We start from the raw sequence: 24834 nt of genomic DNA, 5'->3' as shown, positions 1-24834 counted from the left end.
ACACTACACTCAAAATTAGCACACTAAAATGTCGTTTCTACAAGTACAATCCAGGATACCACGCGACATATATATATATATCTTTCTAATTTTCTTGTCATGGGGGGATGCTAAGTTCCAATACTCCACACACGCACACACACACCAGGATCGTCCTGTCAGTAGTGCAATTTTTTCTACTGCTGACAGGATCCCCTTGTCAATAGCCACTTTTAAGAGTTTACGACGCTACTTTCTGTCTGTGGACGATTACGACACAAATAAGCCGCAAAGCGGTCTTGTTTTCTAGCCGTAAAACGGGCCCGTCCATGCTAGTCGAAGCGACGTCCAGACGACGTGAAAACGCGCCAAGTTGAGTTCCCGCCAGCTCGCCGATCGCGGAGGTTCCTGTGTCAGGGGCTCCTCCAACGGTTAGTGATAACAGAAGGATGTAGAATATTCACGGATCTGCGGAATTACATCTCTACAGCAACTTGATTTATGTCCAGTGCGATGTAGTGGGGAGGGGGGCGACTACGTCGTTGTGAGCTACCAGTTTAGCGATAGCTGCAGGGCCATGTATAAGTCGCTGTAAGGCGTTGACATAATTTGGCGTTCATATTAGACACATGGCTCTATATATAGTCCGTTTTTCTAAGCACGTATAGAAGGTCTAGTCGACGCCGCAGAAATTATCACAATTGTCAAACGTTTTGTGCGCTGTAGATCATTTAGGTCGTACATCAGTACATGTGCATGTTTCCAGTTTTGAAATCAGAAACTTCGGTCACTACCAGTAGTACCATATATAAAGAAACTAAGATAAACAAGTTGACTGTCTTTGAAATGCAGATTAAAATGGGGATCTCTATTAGCACTTGGCAGAATCAGTGATACCACCAGATTGCGATCTCTACCCAGACAAATATAGTAAACAATCTTCTAAATCTGAATTGCCCATCCGGTACTATAAGCAAGGGGGTTAAAATCATGATCAGGCACGCAACAGCAGCTTGTTTTAACTTATGTCACACTGAACAACTTGTGAGACCTACTAGTAAGCCATTCATACATGTATCTAACTCTGCGCAAGGTACTAGTTACTCAAGCAACTGGTGGATAAGATTTGGAAAATGGTCAGACGTTTCAGACAATATCCACTGTCTATCGTCGGTGACCACAATTTTATCCAAAATATACTATAAAAGTATCTAACTCATCTGTTAAAAAGTATCTGTGTCATCCTGCTTCAGTTCCCGGTGAAGGTAAGGCCTGGAACTGAAACAGGATGACACAGGCTAAATTTTACTCCTAGTAGTACTACCAGGTAATACCTAAGGTACTGTCTACTAGTAGTACAGTAGTACATGTACCTGGTTGTGTTATCTTCATTGATTTATCTAAGTCTAACTCCTGATTTTTATACCACCACCCCCTCCCAGAACCCTCCCCTGCACCATGGCGGCGGCCGAGGAGGATTTTGAGTTCCAGTTGCAGCAGGAGGAGATCCAGCAACACAAGAGAGAGCACGGGGACCCCTTCACCTACACGGACCCTGATGACGGGACTGTCTACGAGTGGGATCAGGAGAAACTAGCATGGTTTCCTAAGGTAGGGCACATCTTGGAGTTTTCTTAAAGCATATCTTTGTAGGGTGGTGTAAGTAGGGGACATCTTTAAAGGTTCAGGTCTTGTAGAGTGATGTATGTAGTCCATCTACACGGACCCTAGCCTGATGATGGCATAAAAGCATATATAGTGAATGAGTGGGACTAGGAGAAACTGGCCAGGTTTCTTAAGTGTCGGGATGTCTTAAGATCGTCTAAGGCACATCTTGAGATGGTCTTGAACTCTGGAGACTAGTTCCTTCATGTACACGGGACAGTGTATTAGTGAGACCATGATGGCTTGGTTTGGTTTCCTTAGGTATGGCATGTCTTAAAGTTGTCTTAATAAGACACGTTTTGAAAAGCTTGATATATCATTTGTCTACCCTAAAACGATATGTAGTGAGGATTACTAAGTCAAGATTCTGTATCTTTTTTTTTCCAGATCACTGATGACTTCATAGCTGCGTACCAAGCAAACTACGGCGTGACAGATGCAACACAACAGCGAACAGCATCAACAACACAACAAACACAACAACAACAACAACAGAAGAAAGCGAAGAAGGAGCTGAAGCCGGGGGAGAAGAGAAAGGCTAATGACCCTGAGTGGTTTGATGTTGACGAGGTCAAAAATACAAACGTTTATGTTTCAGGTGAGCTGCTCAAAATTTTGATATTCATAGAAGACTCGTGTTAAAAAATCTGAAATGAATCTTTGTGAATAGACTTTATATTGTTTTCAAACTTTGAATCAAAGTGCCAAACAATACTGTTTTATGTTTCATTATATTGGCAGATATTTATTCATGTTTTTGTTTACCTGTTTTGTTTATCAGGCCTCCCGACAGACATCACAGATGATGAGTTTAAGGACCTGATGCAGAAGTGTGGGATCATCATGGAGGACGCGGAGACAGGCCAGCCCAAGTTCAAGTTGTACCGCGATCAGAACGGACAGCTGAAGGGAGACGGGAGGTGCTGCTATCTCAAGGTACTGTAGGAGAAAAGGGAACATAAAACATACATGCACTTGTTTGTAACTTCACCCTAAGGAGCTAAATTAATGTTTTAACTTGTCCATCTGTGTATCTGTTTTGCTGTGAATCTGTGTGTGTGTGTGTGCGTGTGTGTGTTTCTGAAATTCCCAATGTACACAATACTATATTACAATACAATAAGTGTGTTTGTATGTACGTGTGTCTTTGTGTTCGCTAGTATGTGTCTGTCTGTGTGTGTGTGTGTGTGCACAGGTGTGTGTCTGTATGTGCAGGGGAGTGTGACTGTGAGTGCTTCTTTTTTTGCGTTTCGGCGCATGCACGCCGGAACGCATTGTCCTGGCTTTTACCTTCAAGCAAGGAGGAAGGAACCAGGGAAGCTTGGTTCAACACTGTGTCGCACACAATAAGACCTTATATGGCAATACGTTCTCAAATCCTTGTATAGCCGTTGCCTTATGTGGCAAGAGAGCACGAAAATGCAGGCAGGCTAGATTTGCATGTGACACAGGACGGCGACCGCATGTAACTGCTACAACTGTTCGGAAATATCATTGCATTGTGGTTTCGGACTTTGATATCCTGAAAAATGACCATATTACATCTATTCCACAAGATTGCAGAAGAAAAAAAATGATTTCGTCAAGAAAACGACCAAAAATCGGCATAAATGATACCATATAGTGAGGTTATAGCATTACGTCCAGAATGAATAGTTACGTATCGCAGCTTGGCCGATCTGGCAACGTGAAGCACTTCGGACCCAGAAGATCCGGGTTCGTCTCCGTGCATGGATTTTTTTTTTCTTTTTAGATATTGAATATCAAAAATATATATTGATATTATATTAATCTATCAATATCATATTTATGAATATCATTTTTTTTCATTAATAAATAAAGAAATATTTTATATTTGTTATTTTTAAATATTCATTTAATATATACAAGGCCTTTGTCTTATGAACAGGACTTCATAGATTCCAAACCCGGCATTCGAATTTTTCTGTTCATTGTAATGGAAAATACCGTGCAGCGGCTCCTATGCGCGGTAAGATGATTCTTGCAAAACACTCGCCACTAAACTTCTATCCCCGATGTAAACAGAGGCTCTTGATGTTGTTTGCAAAACAGCGATTCTTTGTTACAGTAGCAAATGCTCCATTGTTCAGTATCGACTTCATTCAGACAACACGGACGTGGAAAGTGGCGCCCCTCGGCACAAAACTATGGGAATTTTCATGAATTTTAGCAAAATTACCCAGGAAAATAAGGAAGAAATGTTGTAAATGCGGAAACCAGAATAATACGGATGAGGTAGCTGTTGATTTGTTTGACATTTGGTAGTCATTTTAGATAGAACCTTAGCTGTTATGAACTTCTATTTCACTTAATTACCATAGTGCTGATGATTCAATGGTGCTTTTTCAAATTTTATGTTTTATTGCGTGCCATGTACATAATAACATTGATAGCTTTTATAATGAGCCTATTATACATTTTACAAATAAGTACAAGTTGTAGGCCAAGACCAGCTTTTTCAAAAGCACTTAAGTTAAGTGACGTAACTTCAAAATTGCTTTCCCCAATCTGCCTTTCTCTATTTAAACAGTACTCATTTCCCAAAATGACAATTTTTCTTATAGACTGAACAGCCCTTGAGTGACTTCCTCTGGCAGATTTTACTTCAAGTAAAGGGAAAAGACAATTCACACTTATAAATGTAGCCGAAACGCCAGCTTTTTTTAAAAGCTCTTGTTTCTTGTACGGTCTGGGAAGGTTGTAGAGCAAAGGGGTGAAGTCTACCCTACATGTTCAGAAGTCACACCATCTAACTGTTCTAACTGTTTATTTCTGCTTCTGTGTTTCATACAGAGAGAGTCAGTAGAGTTGGCCCTGCAGATCCTGGATAACTATGAATTCAGGAGACACTATCTTAACTGTTTATTTCTCCTTATATGTTCTTGATCTTGATAAGATACTAAGCCACACTCCTCTGTTGGAGTAAAGCGCTCAGGGAGGAGTGTGATGTGTCGTTATTGCTCCCTATGAGCACGGCTTCCTTAAACTTGGCAGGTTCGGTGATGTCTACATGTAATGTCCTGTGGAAGTGAGTTCCAATCTCTCACTGTCATAGGAAAGTGGGAGTATATATACCTGAGTGGAAAGAATAGAGTTCTAACTGTTTGTTTCTCCGCCTCTGTTGCAGAGAGAGTCAGTAGAGTTGGCCCTGCAGATTCTGGATAACTATGAGTTCCGGAGCCACACTATCCATGTGGAGCCTGCCAAGTTCCAGTTGAAGGGGGCCTACAACCCTGCACTCAAGAAGAAGAAGAAGAAGAAACAGAAGAAAGAGAAGAACATGCAAGAAAGGTGACATTTTGTTTAGGCCCCACCACTTTATTTTCTTGGTACTCAAACATTTATAGGAAAGTTGGTAAAAAGTCAAAAGCATGAAAATAGAGAATTGGGAGAAAAACTTGAGTCTGACTGAATTCACTCCCTGAAACTGTGTGTACCAAGTTACATACTTTCCTGTCAGATTCCTGTTGAATTTTCAGTTTTTTAGTTGGAGAACTAACAGCTTGAATAGGTGTTGCCTTAGAAAACTTTTTTTCATTATAGATCATATCTGAAGAGTTGGTCTCTTTTCAAAGGAAGAATGTCTTAGCCTGGGTGACAACATTTTTAGCTTTACTCCGCTCGCTCTCTCGGTCGCTTCCATAGCCAAAAACCGAAGCGACAGAGAGAGCTGAGTAAAGCTAAAAAGGCTGGTACCCAGGCTAATATTGGCAGCACTACACCTGTCCCCGCGCGCCCCAGACGTGTGATTAATTAACCCAATTTTGACTTGTAACCAATCAGAGGAGGTATGTAAATAAGGGCGTATGCTAATGAGTGCAGGAGTACATAAAGGGGGAGATTTTAGCATAGAGTACGTGCAGTTTGCCTTTGGAGAGAGGGAGTGGGGGGGGATTAGAGAAGTGGACAAAGGGTAATTTTTTAGAATGGGTATGTTATTTTCTTTCCCCGCCCGCCCTCCCTTTGTCTTATTAAGGCTCGTGGAAAGCATTTGCCTCGCTCTCTGGTCAGGGATGGAACTTTTTCCGCACTCCCTATCTTTTCATCACCTGTCTGGGGCGCGGGGGATGGGTGTGGTTTTGCGAATATTCTACGATTGCAGTCATTAATTAATCTTTTAATGCATTTTTGAGTTATAAAGTGGTCTTTTTGTCCTTTTGTATTTCTAAGATATATTTTTGTGTTCTTTAGGCTGCTTGATTGGAGACCGGAGAGAAAAGAGCCGCTCCGCCCCAAACACGAGCGAGTCATGATCATCAGGAACATGTTCCACCCAAAGGACTTTGAGGTGGGTGCAGTTCACACTCTTATTACTAGGGGGCAGTTTTGAGCTATACCCTTGCCCCCACAAGCTTGTGAAAGGTACATGTAAATCGGCAGACTTTAGACTAAGCCCCAAAGCCCCATCCCGTCCCTATTAATAGATTTTTAGGCAAAAGATGTGCTCAAGTCTTTGTCAGTTTTGAAATTGGGCAACCTTCAGGCAAATTTGGTCACTCGTTAAACCAGCTACATGATTGTAGTGAGTGAGTGAGCAAAGGCAGTTGATAGTGTGACACTAGGCCAACCATATGAAGTACACTTGGGCCTCATATACTTAGTTACTAGACTTTCTTGATTGCTTTCTTAAGCAGTTTGTGTTTCACAGAAGCCAAGAAGGTCTTGTGGTAAATTACTACTAGTAATTTAAAGATGTAAAGCCAAGGTGATTGCAAGCTGTAAGGAAATTCATCAAGTCAAAGATATGGGTCAAGGGGGCTGTACCAACTGATTGCTTGTCTCGAGGAGAAAAATTGATGTCTTATGCCCCTACATGTATCTCACTGTACCCAAGACATGTTGGCAACCTCGCTGTGACCTCGCAATTTGACAGCGCGCTCAAAGAATTTGCTTTGTGTATTTGTTGTCTTTTTAGTAATACTTTTAAGTTTTGCATGATATTCGCATTGTAAAGTCAAGGGTAACACAAGTCCAACTTAGGACGCAGTGAGGTCGGCAATGTGTCCCGGGCCCAGTGAGATAGGGGCTTTAGACCTAGAGCTTTTCGTAAATGGCTACATGTACTTACAAAAGTGATAGTTTGCTTCAAATAAAAAAAATTGGGGTAGGGGAGCATCTTGGGTTAAATTGCATGTCTCTGGAAATTGGTATCCAAGATCTAGTACACGCACATGTAGCAAATGGCTACAAGGGTGATGGTTAGATTCAAACAGATTCGTCAAGTCGAAATTCTGGGCAGGAGAGAATTTGATTGCATGTCTCAGTAGAGAAATTGACATCTAGAAAAGATTAGTTCTAGACCTACATGTACATCTAGTAGTAAATTGTTAATGGCTACTTGCAAAGGTGATACTTACATTCAGACAAATACATCAAGTCAGGGACAATTGCTGGTTGATTACCTTTCGCAAGTAGACAAATTTATATCTAACAAAAGGTCTATATTTATATATGGCCTCCGTCGGTCAGTATTGACCATGGTAAAATCCTAATTCACAACAGCCCTACAGCATCGACTATGGCTAAACTGCCCTATACGAGAATGGCAGTCTCTGCCAGAAAAATCACGTTCTGTAAGCTGACTCAGTTCTGTTGCAATGCTCTTTTCTGCGGATCCGCTTTTCTTCTGCGCTGTGCATCAGTCTGGCTTCTCCTGATTTGAGCTGTCTGGACAGTGTGCATCTCCACCTGGAATGGTCACTTGCAAGGTCCTCCCAGTGCTCCATATCTATGGACCTAGACCTACTACTTGTAATGGTAAATGGCTATTTGGAAAGGTGGTAGTTACATGACGTACATGAACATTCAAGTGGATACATCAAGCCAAAGGTTCAGGTCAGGAGGTGAGCGTCTGTGGTTGATTGCATGTCTCCAGTACAGAATTGATACCTAGCAGAGGGTCTACTGGTAATACTAGTAAATGGCTACACGTACATGTACTTGATAGATGAAAACAAAATCGTCTTGTCAAAAATTCAGGTCAGGGGACTATCTTTAGTTGATTACATGCCTCAAATAGACAGATCTACATGTACATCTAGAACAGATTAGTTCTAGACCTAGATCTAGTTGCAAAGGTGATACATGTAGTTAGATTCCAACAAATTTGTCAAGTCATTGATGTACATGTAGGTCACAGGAGCATCTATGGTTGATTGCTTGTCTCATGTAAAGAAATTGGTATCCAAGATGTGTTTCTAGTAGTTGATGACTACTTGCAAGTGATAGTTAAATTCAGACACATACAATGTAGATCAAGTCAAATATGTAGGTCAGGGTGTGTTCTTTGGTTGATTGCATGTCTCGAGTAGAGAAATTGAGTAGAGACGTTGAGGATAATTGTACAGAAGGTCTAGACCTAGAATGAATGAATGAACTTTATTGCTTGACATTTGCACAATCATGGTACTTGCAAAGGTGATAGTTAGATTCAGACAAATAGATCAAGTTCAATTTGTTTTACATGTATGTCAGGGGAGCTTCTTTGGTTGATTGCACGTCTGGATATTAAGTCTGCCATGACTTTACTGGGTCAGACAGCAATACAGGAGATGATTACTACACAAAAGGCATTAATAATGATCAAATCATAATGAATTATAAATGATTGTGGTTGTCAAAAGTCAAGGACACTTTTGATTTCTCATCCCTCTGGGAAATCTACCAACAAAATTGTAGAAGTGTTCCATTGACAAAGGTCTTCAGCTTGTGCCATTCTTAACCTTCTCCCTGCTGCCTGACCCCATAACAAACACAAATTTGTTGACCAATGGCTACCTTAGCAGAATGAAGGTTAATTCAATGCAAGTACATGTAGACATGATTTTTTCCTCTTCAAATTCTACACAATAAGCCAATGTGTAGAATGTGTCATTGTTGGATCTACTTCCATAGCTATTGCACAAATTTTGGATCAACATAACTAGGAATTTATCAATCTAGATTGTAATAAAGCCTTACTTTCTCCTGTAACACAACCACAGAGCCAGTTAAAATGACACACAATTTGAGAGCAAAACACACTTGTTGTAACCCTATCAAGAAATCTCTGAATCCCTCGGGAGAAATTCATCATGATTTCTCCCTCGGTTTCCCACAAAGGTGCAGGATAAAGACTCGTTAGCTAATTACCTCATTAAGGCATTAACACGCGACAGGAAGGAGACAGCTCGTTAAGCCTCTTCATTGACGAAGGATTAACCATGGTGCCTACACTATCTACCTCATCTTTTTGGTCTTCTGATTTTTGATAGGAGACATTGGTTTTATTGTTTGCTATGAAACAAAGCCAGAGTTTTACCTTTAGATACTTTGACCTCTATTTTCTGGAGATATGATTTATAATGCCAAGCCTCTTTCCTCTTTTATGTTGCTAACTTAAAGGATTAAAAATAGTCCCCAGGCTATCAGTTTTATCTTTTTGGTCTTTTGAATTTGATTGTCCATATATATATATATATGAAACATTGGTTCAATTGTCCATGATGAAATAAAGTCAGGGCTTTAGTTTAGATACTTTTACTTCAATTTTCTGCATATATGATTTATAATGCTAAGTCTTTTTGGATTGAAAATGGTTCCTATGCTATCAGTTTTATCTTTTTGGTGCTTTGATTGTCCGTATAAACCACTGGTTCGATCGTCACTTCGAAATAAAGTCAGGTTTTAGATACTTTTACTTCAACTCTCTATATGATTTAGAATGCCTAGTCTCTACTTCGTCTATGGTGTCAAATTACACAGAATTAAGACTCATGGTCCCTATATAATATCAGCTTTTTGCTATTCTGATTCTTGATAATTATGAAACATTCAATTTTGGTTCAATTGTCTACTTGTTTATGAAATAAATCCAGGGTCTTACTTGTACATTTGCATTTTCTGCATATCATGAAATTCAAGAATTGCCATCTACAATGTACAAGTATTATATAAATTCAGCCTGACAAAAATATTTCAGAATCTAAAAAAGTAAAAGGTTTTTCAAAGGATTTGAGGGATAATCCTAACCCCAATTATTAGGATAATAATACTAGATGTTACATTTTGTGTGCAAGCAGGTCTAAACCTCGCGAGACAGGGAACAACAGACCATAAACCAGATGGTGAATGTACTGATAAGGAGATCCATTCTTGCCAAGATAACTTAAAAGACGACTTATCTCTGCTTTTCAATCCCAAAGGACTTGGGATCAGTTTCGCTACTTCTGCTTTCATCCTGTGAAGTTGGTTTATCGTGATTTATCACGATAACACCAAACAAAGGAGGAATTCCTTTCTAAATCCGACAAGATAGGAATGAATACTTGTTGACAAACTCCTGTTACATTGTTGACATGTTGAAACACAGGTCACTTTAGATTTGGAAAGTTTTCGGCACTTGCACGGCTCAACTGCAAATGACATGTTTTAGATTGTTGTTTTCTTGATTGTTTAAACATTTAACAACTGAAAGAGGCAGCTTTTCCCATTATATCATGTAATCTTTATTTTGCATGTAGAAAATAGCTACTTTTGGAGACTTTTTAAATGAGCCCTGGCTTCACAACTTGAAAGTAACCAGACTGTATAACATGTAAACAGGACTCATGCACAAGCTGCACTTGCATGGTTCAGCCACAAGGAGGCGCTTCTACACCATGCTCTGTAAGCTGAGAAACCAGTTGTCTCTCCTCACCTTCATCACCCATCAAAGGTGGAATGGTAGTCAATCCATTAAGACTGCAGAAAAATAGCTCACCTGGAGAATAGACAAGATCAAAAGGACATTTTTATTATGAAAATACAGGCTCAACTCTCTGACTAATTTGAAAATCAGTAACCTGGCAATCCACAAGTCTGTCCAAAGGTTGTTGACAGCGTGCAGCTCTTCTAAAGCTGTACCTGCACTGCACCTTTCCAGTCACTAGGTGGAGCTGCTCTACTAGTCTGTCACTAAACCATTCAACCTTCAGTTGCCTGGCCCTTCCTTCATCAACCACTGCTGTCATTATTACCTGCACTGCTTCATTCCAGCCAGTAGGTGTCGCTGCTGCACTACTAAGTCACTAACCTCCATCCTGTTCCAAATTTACAAGTCTCCCCTAATTTCCCAAGCCCTTCCTTTATCTGCCATAAGCCCATAACTGATAGTTATAAACTGTCCTTGCTACCTGCAATGATTCATTCTGACCACTATAGGTGTCGCTGCTCTACCTGGGCCACAAACCTTCACCCTGTCCCAGATTTTCATGTCTCCCCTAATTTGCCTAGAAACACCTTCTTCATCAAGCACTAGTCATTCCTGCTGCACTGCTTCATTCCAGTCACTAGAGGGCGCTGTTGCACTGTAAACCACGCAAACCTTCACCCAAGTTCACTGTGTCCCAGATTTGCAAGTCTCGCCTAATTTGTTAAGAAACTCCTCCTTCATCAACCACTAGTCATTCTTGCTGCACTGCTTCATTCCAGCCACTAGGAGGCGCTGCTGTGCTGTAAACCAACCTTCACCCTGTCCCAGATTTACAAGCAAGTCTCCCCTAATTTGCCCACCGCCCCTTCCGTCTGTATTTTGACAAAACTAATCCGTGGCTGACAGAAAACTTCCTCCCGCGCGGCCTTGCCTGTCCGCCCTGGGGGCTGGCGGCGGGTGTTGTGAAATTTTATCCCCCCCGCTCCGTATCGCCCCATCGCACCGCGGCCCCTGCCCAGTTCCTGTGCTGGTCACGCGAGGAAATTCCTGTGTTTGGCCCAGTTTTTATATTTCTTGTCTGTTTGTTTCTTGTGGTTTTTCTCTCAAGATTCTGGAACAATTTTTCCTAACCAAGAAGAAAAGATGAAAACTAGGAAAACTTGACTCTGATGTGCTCCTGTGCAGTTTATGAAACATGCGAAGAAATTCCTGTGTTTGGCCTAGTTTTTATACTTGTCTGTTTGTTTCTTGTGGTTTTTCTCAAGCACTGGAACAAGTTTTCTTGTAAGTTGTAGCAAGAAGTAAAGGTGAAAACAAAGAGTAGGAAGACTTGACTCCTGTGAAGTTTCTGTGCTGGTCACGCGAGGAAATTCCTGCGTTTGGCCCACTTTTTACACTCGTCTGTTTGTTTCTTGTGGTTTTTCTCTCAAAAACTGGAAGAACTTTTCTTTCCAATCCAAGTTAATTGTCAACAACGGTTAGTAGAATTGGTGCATGCTGTTCTTGCAACCACATGTACGGTCACAGAATTTGACTGTGCTTGTATTAAAATCCCTGCGTTTGTTACTTGTGGCTTTTGTCAAGAACTGGTGCAATTTTGTTCCAATGGTTTCTATCAGTAAGCTTTTCTAATGTGAATGTTTCTCAGGTATTGGAACTTATTGTTACAGTAGTTCTCCTTGAAACACCTAGAGTCTAGTACTATGGCCAATCAATCAATCAATCATTCGCAGGCATCAGTGTCTGATGCATGGCGGCTACAGACGTGCATAGGGCTCGCCAGGCTGGTCTGCTCTCGGCATAGACCCTCCAGTCAGTTCTGGTGATACTATGGCCACACCATTTTAATTTCTTGGTTAATGGAATTTAAAAAAAATGCTAGATTGGAAAATCAACAGGAAAACAGAATCTCAGAGGAAAGTTTGTACTTTGGTGCACACAATTTCAGGGAATGAATAGGGTCAGGTGCAAGTTTTCACCCCAGCCTTTTGTTTTCATGTTGTTGTTTTTTTTTGCTAAAATTTAAAAAAAAAAATCTGTTAACCAAGAAATTTAGATGGTGTGGCCTATTGGGAACACGTCAAGCAGAAGCTCTGATGTCAAGTTCCTCGTCATTCTTGCAATGGTATCTGTGGGAAATTGACTGTGATTGACTGTGTTAAAGAATTTCTGACAGGTGTTTAGCCATTTTAAGACTTGTCTGTTTGTTGCTTGTCTTTTTTCAGAAGAACTTAAATATTGTAGAACAAGTTTTCTTTTTGACAATAGCAGAATGATCTAGGTGTGCTAACAGTGTGCATAATAACAGTTACTGAAGAGTGAAGGTACTATTATAAGACTTTCCCATCAGACTCTGTTTTCATGTTTATCTGCCAGTTTGCTTGTTTGTTTTCATTCAAGAACCAAAAACTCAAGGCCACGCCAATTTATTATCTAACCAACACGTTAAATTGATGTAACCTAAGCAAGAAGGTTGTTGTAAGGTAGTAGCTAACCCCAGGCACCGCATTTCCCACATTCTCATGTCGTGTAGTTTATTGAAAGGGTCAAGATTTTGACAAGGTTAACGTGTGAGCATCTTGTATAATGCTTGAAATGGTCTCCTTAATTGTCTGGAATTACGAGTACATTTTGATGGTCATCTTCTGACATTTCATCTGCGTAATAGTACTAATACTTAGCCTCAATAGCCTGGGTGCCATCTGATTTGAGGAAGTGAGGTATACATTTCATCTGTGAGCCCAGGCATAGTGGTAGTAAATTGGATGGCACCCAGTCTATGTCATTCACACAATTTATACAAAATGCTTGTTGTTTGTGGAAATAGTTAATAAAATGAAGACTATTGTTACATCATGCTCTAAAATGAGTACAATACAGGACATGGAAAAGTAGTAAATATATTTACAACAACAATTTACTAACATTTATAAGATATGCACTGTTACATGTACATGGTATTGTATAAGCTGAACAGTCTTTGCACATCTAAAAACCAAGTACTACTTGTAGTACTAGGTACGTATGAAAGCAAGTCAATGAAGGGTACTGATTGCATTTCTGATTTATTTGTATATTTCTTTTTAGATATTGATGAGTAGGAATTAAGCTCTAATATATCAGAGCCAACAAAGCATTGATCAATACAGCTACTAGTACATGCACAAAGATGGGGAAAATATCAAGTCAAAGAAGTGTGAAAAATCTACTAGTAGATAGACAATCTAGACAGACAGAGTAAAATTGATGCAAGAACAGTGATAACATTCCGATCCCTGTGTTAATGTGGTAATTGGTGTGCTGGCATTCCGAGGGTCACAGATAGACATCAACACTGTATAAATAGTGTAGAGATAAATATCTTTCATGACCATGCAACGTGTGAATTGTATGTAATACTCAGCCTATATTGTCAACTATAATATTATGCCAGGTCACACATGTACATAATGTACACATGACAATAATCAAACGCTATTTTGTAGTGTTGAGATTCAAGCCTTGTATAGTATTGATTTCTGCTACATGTGGTTGTTGCCATATCATGTACGATTATTAGCGATACATTTTTTTTCCTAATATCTGCCACCTTGAAAAAATGCGTATATTTTAAGAGATTTCCAATGCAACATCCTCAAATAATGCACTCCTACATGTATATTCCGCACTCCTACAGGGATACTGCACTAGAGATCTCTCAAGCACACTGTTTTTCAAAGTGGCTGAATTATGAATTTTGTCAGATTATGGAGGTTATATTCATCAAGCTTCCCAAATCGTACGTTGCTGATATCTCGTCCTGTAATCTGAAGGATTTTATTTCTTCAAATTACAGGTTGCAAGCTTATATTTTGACCCTTTGATCAATTTAAGATTTTGTAGAATTTCTGTAAAACAGCCCCAATAGTTTGTAAAGCTTACAATTGGTCGGAAAACCCATGGCAGTTATCGTGATGCTGTGAACAAAATCATGATGAAGAAGTTTTGACATTACCAGAATGTTCAAATGAAAATAAGAAACCATGAATCATGTCATGTGTGATCTCTGATGTCATCTGGTCACATTTTTGCGCCGTGTCGTTCTTTGTGCGAGGTCGCGCGTCAGGACCAGGGGTCGATTCCACGGACTTCCTGCCCCCAGGCATGCTGGGTAATGTCCCTCTTCCTGCCCTGGGGCATTATGGGAAGTGACTGTCACCCAGCCTACAATTTGCGGGTGTTGGAAATTCACTGAAGTTGGCGGCGCCTAAATTTTGCAGCACCCCTGGTTGAAAATCAAAAGTGAAGAGTACTAAAGACTTTTCACAAGGCCTTCAAAGTGGCGAGAAAATCAACGTCGCTAGGCCAAAAGATAGCAAATTACGAGCAAAAATACCGGGGAAATATGGGCAGAAAAACTTTAACTCAAGATTTTAGAGGGATTCCTGCTTAGCAAACCCTCAATTTTTCAAAAAGTAATAAACGTACCGTCTCAAATAAGAAAGTACCGGGTGGTCACGGTGGTCACGTTGCTATGGATCTGTCAGCGTTGTTATGCAAAAGTTTCCCGCCCACAAGCGGGGGTGCCATTAGCCGGGCGGTATAGAATAACAACAACACAAATCTTGCACAAAATAACGCATGATCTGATTATCGCACTAAGAAAAAAATACATGCACACGCAAACTACATTAGTTCGCTTTGAAAATCTGTATAATATACGAGTTGACCGCGAACACGGCGCTTCAAATTACCCGCGTTTGATACGTGTATGTATAGGTTTCTTTCGGTCATTGAACTTTGAACCTATGGACTTTTTGGTCTAATTTACGTAGCAAACAATAGTTTTATACATACTTTAGACTTTAGGAACTTTGAATCCAATTTCTATTGAGTAGTTTTTGATGTCTGAGAGATTTTAACTTATTTCGCCAATTTGTTTGGACGTCTTCTCCCATAGTTCCCTATCAGCCCAATAGAATCTTATAATTTTTTTTCAAGATGGCGGCTAGATAGTTGGCTTTCGGACGGTTGTTTTTTTGTCGAATTCTAGCGTTGGTATCGGGAGATATCACCCAAAATACGAATCGAACGCTTTATTTAGAACTTCACGTGGAAGAATGGTTATGTTCTGGAAAGATAATGAGCTTGTCGGTAAAGATCACAGTACTTCGCTAGCGTCTGTTCTGGGGCGGTTAATCCAGATGCAAATGAGTGGGAAATACCTCCATTGTATTTGTCGCCCGGACCAAGCGAGATAATTACCCGCGAATTTCAACTACCAACGAGGCCGCGAGGGTTTGTAGAGACAGAAACCTCGACCAATTTCTAATAAAAAGACGTCTGAACGGTACCATTGGTGATTGAAATACGCGTGGGTAAAATAATGTAAAAAAACACACGAATAAGACCCGCAAGTATGTTATCTGAAAAAAACAGAACATGGCGTCGGAACATGGCGTCGGTTTGAAAACAAAGAAAAATCCAGTTCTGCTGTCAAACAATCACACTCTGTCATCTCTTCCGTATTTCCCCAGCAGTTGATTTACCCATTGATTTACTCATGGGTATCTTTATACAACGTACATCTCCTTTGTATAGGAATGCACCATTTTTTTCTACCAGTCAAAGCTGCCAGGAAATTTTTAGTGTCAGCACAAGCCGACATATTCGGCATATCAAACGCTGGCGTGTACACTGTTACCACGATGGAATTACGGTCTTTGGACCGCGTTATAGTACAAAAATGACGAGAAGGAGTTTGTTATTAGAAAGAATACGTTTTTAGATCGGAAAACGTAGGGTGTGATTATTGAGTGGCTGTGTAGGACAGCGCCAGACACGTCAGTACACCAGTTCTTGTCAAACACGCAAATGTATCAAGGTGAGTGCTACGTTTTGGGGTCTCTGTATGTGGTAAAATTCAATGTTTTTGTTTACAATGAAAATATTCGACTTCATCTATGAACTATCCGAATTCTATTTGTTAATTTTAAATTTCTGCGTGTTTAAGAAAGTAATGTACGGAATATAGGCCGGGGTATTGTTTATCATATCGGCGGGTTCTGCGGCGTCTCCGGCGGTTGCGCATATATTCTAGAACCCTCGGCCGGGAATTACGGCGAGTTATGGCGGAAACTGCGATTTCTTGATGGCCTTGGTTTGGGCGTTCTGTGTGGTAGGATAGACCAAAATATAGCCAAGAAATAATTGAAACGGTGGTGTCAGTATGAAGCTTGAGAGCGTGGGAATGATTGAAATGAAAGCTGGGGTATTGTTAATGTGTTAACCAGAGAACAATAGAGGCGGAGACAAGGCGTGCATTTGAAAAGGACAAGTTCGCGGGCAAAATCCTGCTCGGCTTGGTGCAACCAAAACAAATCTAGTTCCCGCCTGCAAAGGCGTAAACCAATCAGCTACTGTTGCCAGTAGTGACAGGGGTGATTGACATCGATTCCTCATCAATATGCATGCTTTACAAGTGAGGAAAAATCAAGGCCTTTTTGACCACCGTGGGTGTTTGAGGGTTAAGTACGTGTCTTTCGCATTTATTGTTTTCCCTATTTTTAACTGATTTGGACAAACGTTTGAAGTCTCTCTGCTCGTCAATTACGTCTTGCCAGACACAAAGACATAAATCACTGGCTTGGAGCGGAGTTTTGCAAGAAATGTAGTAAACGGTATCATCGAAACATTCCATACAGTTTCTATGTTCGTTAATTGGCGTTAATTACCATGTTTTAAGTCTCCTAATGAGACATCTCCATTCGGTGCTGACAGAAGTGACAGCTGTTAAAGCGTGCGTTTATCGAAGCAGATGCTCAACCTAAATATCTGAGATTTTTTTCTTATTCATCAGTCGTTGTTAAGGTATTTGGGCTCAGTATATCTTCGGACAAAGGGATGTGGACACAGCTTTTTTTTAGCCTCCATAGCAGGCTCTTTGGGCCTTTTTTTGTGCTTTCGCTGATGACTTATGTGCTCATTTGTGCAGCCAGCCCATAACCAAATTGTTACCCGGCCTAATGGTTATGGACTGGCTACACAAACTAGCCTGGGTGCCATCCTATTTCTACCGGGGCTCCTACATTTGCTACCCTAAAAATTGTTTAGGGTTGCGAATGTACAAAATGTAGGAGTCCCGGTAGAAATAGGATGGCACCCAGGCTAGCACAAACAACCCAGTACAAAAAGACATCATCAGCAAAACCCCCCAAAAAGGCCCAGAGAGCCTGCTATAGAGGCTATCTTTCTTTAGTGTGTGGCTCATGCACACCTGCAGTAGCTGTAAGGTTTGTACCTAGACCTGGAGAAAAAAAGTTGTGTTTCTGGTAACCCGACTAAGAGAGGGCCTGCATGGGGGGGGTCCCGACAACGTTCTACGCTAATTTTGGAGGGCCGGCTACGTAATACGCTAAATTCAGAAAGCCTCCCTACGCTCTACGCTAAATTATGGAGTGGTCGGCAACGCTCTACGTAAAATTAAAACGGCCGATTACGCTCTACGTAAAAGGGGCATGCAGGCCCTCCTAAGACTGTGTTATTAATATTTTAGAAACACAACATTGATTTCCCTAAGATGTTGAACATACAGGTATTTGAATAGAAACTGGTTGATTTGGAAAGTGGCACTGTTGAGCTGAAGCTTGTTGACAGATGTAAAGACTTGTTTAACAGATTTTTTTTCAATTCAAACAATAAGAAATCATGAAAACAGAAGGCTGGGGTGAAAACTTGCACCTGACCCTGTTCACTCCCTGAAATTGTGTGCACCAAAGTACAAACTTTCCTCTGAGATTCTGTTTTCCTGTTGATTTTCCAATCATTTTTTTTAAAATTCCGTTAACCAAGAAATTAAAATGGTGTGGCCTTAAGTTAGACCAAAAAGTGGTCACATTGCCCAAGTGGTCTTTTGTACAGGTTTGACTGTATATATCATTGGCCAGGTCGTCTTCATGTAGAGGTGGTCACTAGTACATGTTTGATTATATATAGAGATATCTGACTCCAGTGTATCTAAACTGAAAGTGATGTTAAGTTTTCACAGCTATTATCCAGCTCAAGCTGCAGTCAATCAGGGCTCAGACAGGGCTTAGTGGGTCGCCGGGCGACACCCGACGACCTGGGGTCGTTTAGCAGCCTCCAGGCAGGAGATAACGGGAGATTATGGTACAAAGGCCGGCAAGACGCCTGCCCTTATACTCCTTAAGAAAATCTTTGCCCTGATGTCTTTTTTTTTTGAGATTGAGATCTGTGTAGTAGACATTTATAATCATAATCAGATTTTGAAACTTTTGAATCAAAAGTGATAATGTTAGATCCAAAAGCAGCGGGATAAGCTGAAAGAATTGTGGCACTTTTGATAGATGTATGCTTTGAGGTCTTTTTCTGTCTATCAAGAATATTACTGTAATATCATTAGATTAAGATTCATATAATGTATATTAATTTTGAAGATTGAAGTGATAATTTTAGTCCCATTAGAAGTGGGTATCATCAGAAAGAATTATCATAATGCCTTGATCTTTCAGTTGCTTGAAGGAAAAACTTCATAGACTTGTAGGCCATGTTTATATGAAGCGGTTGACCTTGGTTCACCCGGCTGTGACCTTTTCACCTTTCCTTGCTCAAGGTCATGAGAAGGAAACTCTTCACAAAGCGGAGGTGTAAACTTTTGTGTCATCGGTATTATCAGCCAACACTTGCGCTGAATACATGCGGGTAACACAGCAAACACAGCTTTGTATGTTTGTTTGGGAGTGGGACCGACTTGGAAACTTTATCCCATGTTCACTGCAGCTAGTTTTGTGTCTCGTTCCTTTGTGTGAAGTACGGAGGAATCTTGGGTCGAGTCCCAAATACAGTTTATGCAACATGTTCATCCTATCTGAAAGCTCTAATTTGGTACTACAGGTGTGAGAAACAAAAAGTTATGAACGCTGGAGTGTAAAGCTCCTGGTTAGAGCGTCCTCTAGGATGGGGCGTGAAAAAAAAGGAGGCCCTGTGTTTGAGGAGAGCCACACCTTGAGCACATTAAAGAACCCACCACACTTATCTCAAACTCAAAGAGTAGGGGTCCTTCCCGGTGTATCAAACCTAATAAAGTGATTTTGCACACGATTGTGCAGCTTGTGCCGACTGTACAAAACTGGTGTGTTACACATGAAGGTGGTTTACTGGTAATGCAAAACAAACAAACTTCTCATTGACAAGTTGATTGCATTTTGTGCTGTTGTCTCTAAAGGAAGAAAATTCCACTGTTGACATGCATTTATTATGTACATGTATTATGTCTGTGCATTGTATTTGTATCCAGGCAGCCTGAAAAACAGGTCAAGAGACCTGAGTGTGTCCGCTGGCTAAATAAATAAATGAAATGTATGTATTATGCCATATGGTAATAATTTCTTTATAAAGATCACAAGACCATTTTTGTTTCATGCTTAGCCACATTCAATAAAAATGTATTCCCCCACAGTAGAACCATTGACTTGCTGGGTCCTATTGTTTTGTAAAACGTTAATTAACTCCTTATTTCTTGTGTTTTTAGGAGGACCCTCTGGTGCTGAATGAGATCAGCGATGACTTGAGAGAGGAGTGTGAGAAGTTTGGCATTGTCAAGAAGGTTCTCCTCTTTGATGTGAGTAGTGATTTTTTGTACCTTTTATTTCTACCTGTTGCTGTATTTATGTAAGGAGGTACACGTAAAAGCAACATCCCACATGTATGTACTGTACATTTGTATAATATCTTTAAATGGTATGATGGCCTCATAGATGTATGAAATCCCTTCGAGAGTTCTTTACTTTACATAAAGAAGTTTTGTACGAAGAAAGTTTAACTTTAATTCGTTTCAAGAGGTGTTCTGCAATACATGAGCTACATGAAAATGGCATACACTTGTTTCTTAGAATGGTCACATTGGTCACAGTGGTCCTTACATGTATGTAGAGGTGGTCACTAACAGGTTTGACTGCATTTGAACACTTTGTTTAATATCTGATTCATGATAATTTGTTATTGACTCCCATTGCAGAGGCATCCAGACGGCGTAGCTTCTGTGGCATTCAAGGAAGCAGAGATGGCGGACGCTGCTGTGGCCGCGCTCAACGCCAGGTGGTTCGGAGGTCGTCAGCTCAATGTGGCCTTATGGGATGGGGTCACTGACTATCAGGTGAGGGTCAGAGGGCATGGGTCATGAGTCAAATGTCGATGTTTGACCTGAAACAGAGATAAAGTCGTTAACAGTTTGTCCACTATTTTACTAAAAATCTTACATGGAACTCAGACTTGATATCAAAACTGTTTTACTTTTGAAAAAAGACTGTTTCAAAAAAGAGTTTCAAGTGACTTAGTGACATAACCATCATCTTACATTGCAAAGCAAGGTTGAAATCTAAATTTGCTATTTCATAAAGTTTAGCTAATATACCAAATATAAAAAAGCCAACTGATAAGTCTGAAAACTAAGCTACAATATGAATGACTTTGCAGAATACAATCATGACTTTATTGAGAAAAATACATGATTGTACAATGTATAGACTGAGGTGACCCTGACCTTGTGCCCCCCTCCCCCTTTGACGTTGTGCCCCCCTCCCCACCCCAGATCCAAGAGACAGACCGAGAGAGGGAAGAGAGGCTGAAGAAATGGGAGGAGTTTCTGGACAAGGGGGCGGACATCAAGAAAGAGGTAACCACGGAAGCAACAACGTCAACAACAACAACAACAACAGCAGCTAGCAGCAGCACAGCAGGAGAGTCAGATAGAGGGAAAACAGAAGGATGAAAAAGTGAGAGGTTTTTTTAATGAAAGTTGATCTCTTGATAGAAATGCGGCCACGATAATAATCACACCTCTAAAGAAAGCCTGACTTAGGTCATACTGTCATACTGATAGGTACCTCTTTTCTTGCCTACACATGTACATGTATTCTGTATCATGTAATTTTGAGGAAAGATAACTTACAACCAAGATGACTACATCCTCGTAGTTGTTAGTCCAGTAACAGTAAGCTTAGATTATTTTTAGCAGCATTATGAATCCTGTCTATAGTGCCCACCTGTCAGCAGTGACTATTGACATGTTCTGTACTCTATAGGTTTGTTGAAAACGTGTTACACATTCAAAGTAGTTGCTTTCTAAGAAAGCCATCAGTGTTGTATAACTTGAGATGTTGTGTTGACAGGAACCTGACTAAAATTTCTTTCCCAATGACCAACTGGGCAATACGAAATTCTTGTTCAACTCATGTATGAAATGAATTTGAAATGTATTTGTGTTGATCTTGTCACAACAAAGGCTTAAAGTGTCTGCATTTTTTAAGGTCTGACATAACAAACAACTGACAGTTGTATTACAGAAAATCTCTCTGAACTAAGATTTTCAATGTTGATAAAATGTCTTACTACTAGGGATGAACCGCTAATCATATACATGTGAGGGTGTGTCATGAATCGACTATTAGATTTAAGGGATGGACCTTCAATTATCTATGGAAGGGTGCCACTTGTTTCTGGAGGTTACGTTTTCTATGAAAAAAGAAGATATTTTGTATGCACAATTACAGCTGTCAATAGAAAATTAATGAATGTATCGGAAGTCAGAATTCTCATTAAATGTAAGTAAACCAAAATATGATTTTTTACGAGCTTCATACATTTGAAATAAATTTGTTATTGTTTGTGAACCTTCACCCTAATCAGTGCCCCCTCCCTATCTAGTGCTGAACCACCCCCAGGCAGTGCCCCCTCCCTAACCATTACTGAATCCCCCCCTAACCAGTACCGAACATCCCCCTCCCCTAGGTGGTATCCCCTCTCTAACCAGTACTGACCCTTCCCCACCCCTAGGCGGCACCCCCTCCCTAACAGTACTGACCCTCCCCCACCCCAAGGTGGCACCCCTTCCCTAACCAGTACATGTACTGAACCTCGCCCAGGTGACACCCCCTCCCTGACCAATACTGAACCTCCCCCTCCTTTCACCCCCCTAGGCAGTACCCCCTCCCTAATCATCTGTCCTTCCGTCCCCTGGGGCCCTTCCTCCCAACACCCCAGACACGGCTTTAATGAACTTTAATTAAATGTTTACTTTCCGCGCACAATAGGACAGGAACGCTGTCTTGTGTCAGTGTACGAGTGGTTCCCGACGAGGTGTCATTTAACGTTGGTTAAGTTTGAGGTGCGAGTAGAATTTATTGGCTTCTCCGGCCAGGTGTGTTTTTTACGAGTTTGTCTGTTGAAGACGTGTATTAAAAAGATTAAGATATGGTATGTATAGGATATTTGTGGTTAGTAGCAGCTGTATTAGGCAGGTGTTGTACTTGTAAAAACACCTTTTTTGTGAAATACATGACTGTATGATATGTTTGAAACTTATACATAGACACCAAAGGAAAAGGTTTTGCCATTATTTTACAGCCTTTCATACTATGTACATGTAGCTATGGAATTGAATAGAATATTCCATGGAAGTCAATGTACAAATGAGCTAAAGAACTTTTCAAATTGATAACATGTACAAGTCATGTACACTTGAATGCTGACTAGTCTGTTAAGTTATGTCAATGAACATTGCATATTAATACAAAATAAAAATCAATCACACATGGATGAATTCTCTAGAGGGTCAGACATTTCAGATAGCATCCACTATCTTTCGTCAGTGCCTCTCATTCTCAGTCACTGATCAGAGATAGTGGATGCTGTCTGAAATGTCTGACTCTATAGAATTTATCCAGTTACTTGACTTACATATTTATCTTGTGTTACAGTGTGTAAAGTTGATTTTAACAAAACAATTAACATTGAGTCTTTGTTTATCAACTAGTAAAACAATTAGCACATCTACATTCATACAATTTTTGTTTGTACCTCCCTTTTCCAACCTCTTTGATTTGTTTGTTTTCCTGTATTCCCTTATTGTTTGTTTTCCTGTGTTCCCTAAATGGCATGCAGCAAAATACTTGTGTTTGATCTAAAAGTTAATGTAAAGGATTTGTAAAATATATCTGCCTTATTGTGTGATACTGCTGTTTATTTTGATAGAAACTTGATAGCCACTGATATAATGATTGTATTTACCATGATCCTAAAATTTGATATTACAAACCTTCAGAGAAAACGAAAACTACGAAATGATCACGTATTCTCGCGTACTCAATCGTGTGCTTTGTAACAAACATGTTTCTATTAAAACTAAATTAAGTGAAAAAAGTATAGCGCTCAGCATTTTTGTACAACATCATCACTTTACAAGATTAAGTTTCTTTTACCTTTGGTATGCAGTCCGGCTTTGTTGTTCATTCCAGTACTTAAAAACATCTTTAAGAAAGTCTTTGTTCTTACCGTCACACCCTTGATTACAGAAACTAACACTTCTTTCCTTATACAACATAAGACCCTATTTGGTCTTAAGGCCACACCAATCTCATTTCTTAGTTCTCGGATTAAGAAAAGATAAAGCTGAGCTCGAAGATTTACATGAGAAAAGAGTCTGTACTTTGGTACACACAGGTAATGAGAGAGTGAATCTAATATAAGTTTCATGATTTCCTCCCAGCCTTTTGTTTTCATGTTGACCTATTGAAATTTAACCAATAATATATGATAATGTTGTAGGGCTAAGAACATAAATTGGCATAGCCTTGATTTGTTGATTCTCAGAATTAGAAGATCAACATGAAAACAGATTGTCAGGAGTGATTATAGCCAGATGCAAGGGAGTAAATGTAGACAGATTCAACTTTCTTCCAAATCCAGATCTGTTTTCATCTTGAATATCTTCTCAGTTCTTGATTTTCAAATTAAAGTGTCCAAGAAACAAGGAAATGACTTGTTGTGGCCTCACATTGGTGTGAAAACCCCTTGCATGTCAGTGGCAGTTGTTGTGAAATGGACACCGGCACCGGAGAAACTTGTATCCTCCCCGTTTCTTCCAAACTTTGGTGTTTTTTCATAATTTTGCTTGATTTTCAATCTTGATTAAGTGTCCAAGAAACAAGGAAATGACTTGCTGTGGCACGACAGTGGTGTGAAAACCCCTTGCGTGTCAGCGGCAGTTGTTGTGAGATGAACACCATCACTGGAGAACCTTGTATCCTCCCAAGTTTCTTCCAAACTTTGGTCTTTTTTCATAATTTTGCTTGATTTTCAATCTTGATTAAGCGTCCAAGAAACAAGGAAATGACTTGTTGTGGAAGGACAGTGGTGTGAAAACCCCTTGCATGTCAGTGGCAGTTGTTGTGAAATGGACACCGGCACCGGAGAAACTTGTATCCTCCCCGTTTCTTCCAAACTTTGGTGTTTTTTCATAATTTTGCTTGATTTTCAATCTTGATTAAATGTCCAAGAAACAAGGAACTGACTTGTTGTGGAAGGACAGTGGTGTGAAAACCCCTTGCGTGTCAGCGGCAGTTGTTGTGAAACTGACACCGGTACCGGAGAAACTTGTATCCTCCCCGTTTCTGTGTCAAGCCGCCAGAAAATGGGACCAAAGCCTCCCCCCAGGCCTGCTA

At 40.2% G+C, this 24834-nt stretch overlaps 1 protein-coding gene across 1 annotated transcript; it reads left to right on the top strand.

Moving 5' to 3' along the window:
* Nucleotides 1-275: 275 nt before the first annotated feature.
* Nucleotides 276-23534, top strand: LOC136430370 (17S U2 SnRNP complex component HTATSF1-like). The gene is made up of 9 exons (XM_066420915.1): nucleotides 276-410; nucleotides 1422-1590; nucleotides 2032-2242; nucleotides 2426-2580; nucleotides 4793-4956; nucleotides 5857-5953; nucleotides 19866-19955; nucleotides 20352-20489; nucleotides 20925-23534. The coding sequence occupies exons 2-9, from the start codon at nucleotides 1438-1440 to the stop codon at nucleotides 21102-21104; spliced, it is 1188 nt and encodes a 395-aa protein (XP_066277012.1). The 5' UTR covers nucleotides 276-410; nucleotides 1422-1437; the 3' UTR covers nucleotides 21105-23534.
* Nucleotides 23535-24834: the final 1300 nt, after the last annotated feature.

This window comes from Branchiostoma lanceolatum, chromosome 1 (assembly GCF_035083965.1).
Source record: "Branchiostoma lanceolatum isolate klBraLanc5 chromosome 1, klBraLanc5.hap2, whole genome shotgun sequence".
Lineage (NCBI taxonomy): Eukaryota > Metazoa > Chordata > Leptocardii > Amphioxiformes > Branchiostomatidae > Branchiostoma > Branchiostoma lanceolatum.
Note: the sequence above shows the minus strand (reverse complement) of the source record. Positions and strands in the feature narration are given on the sequence as shown.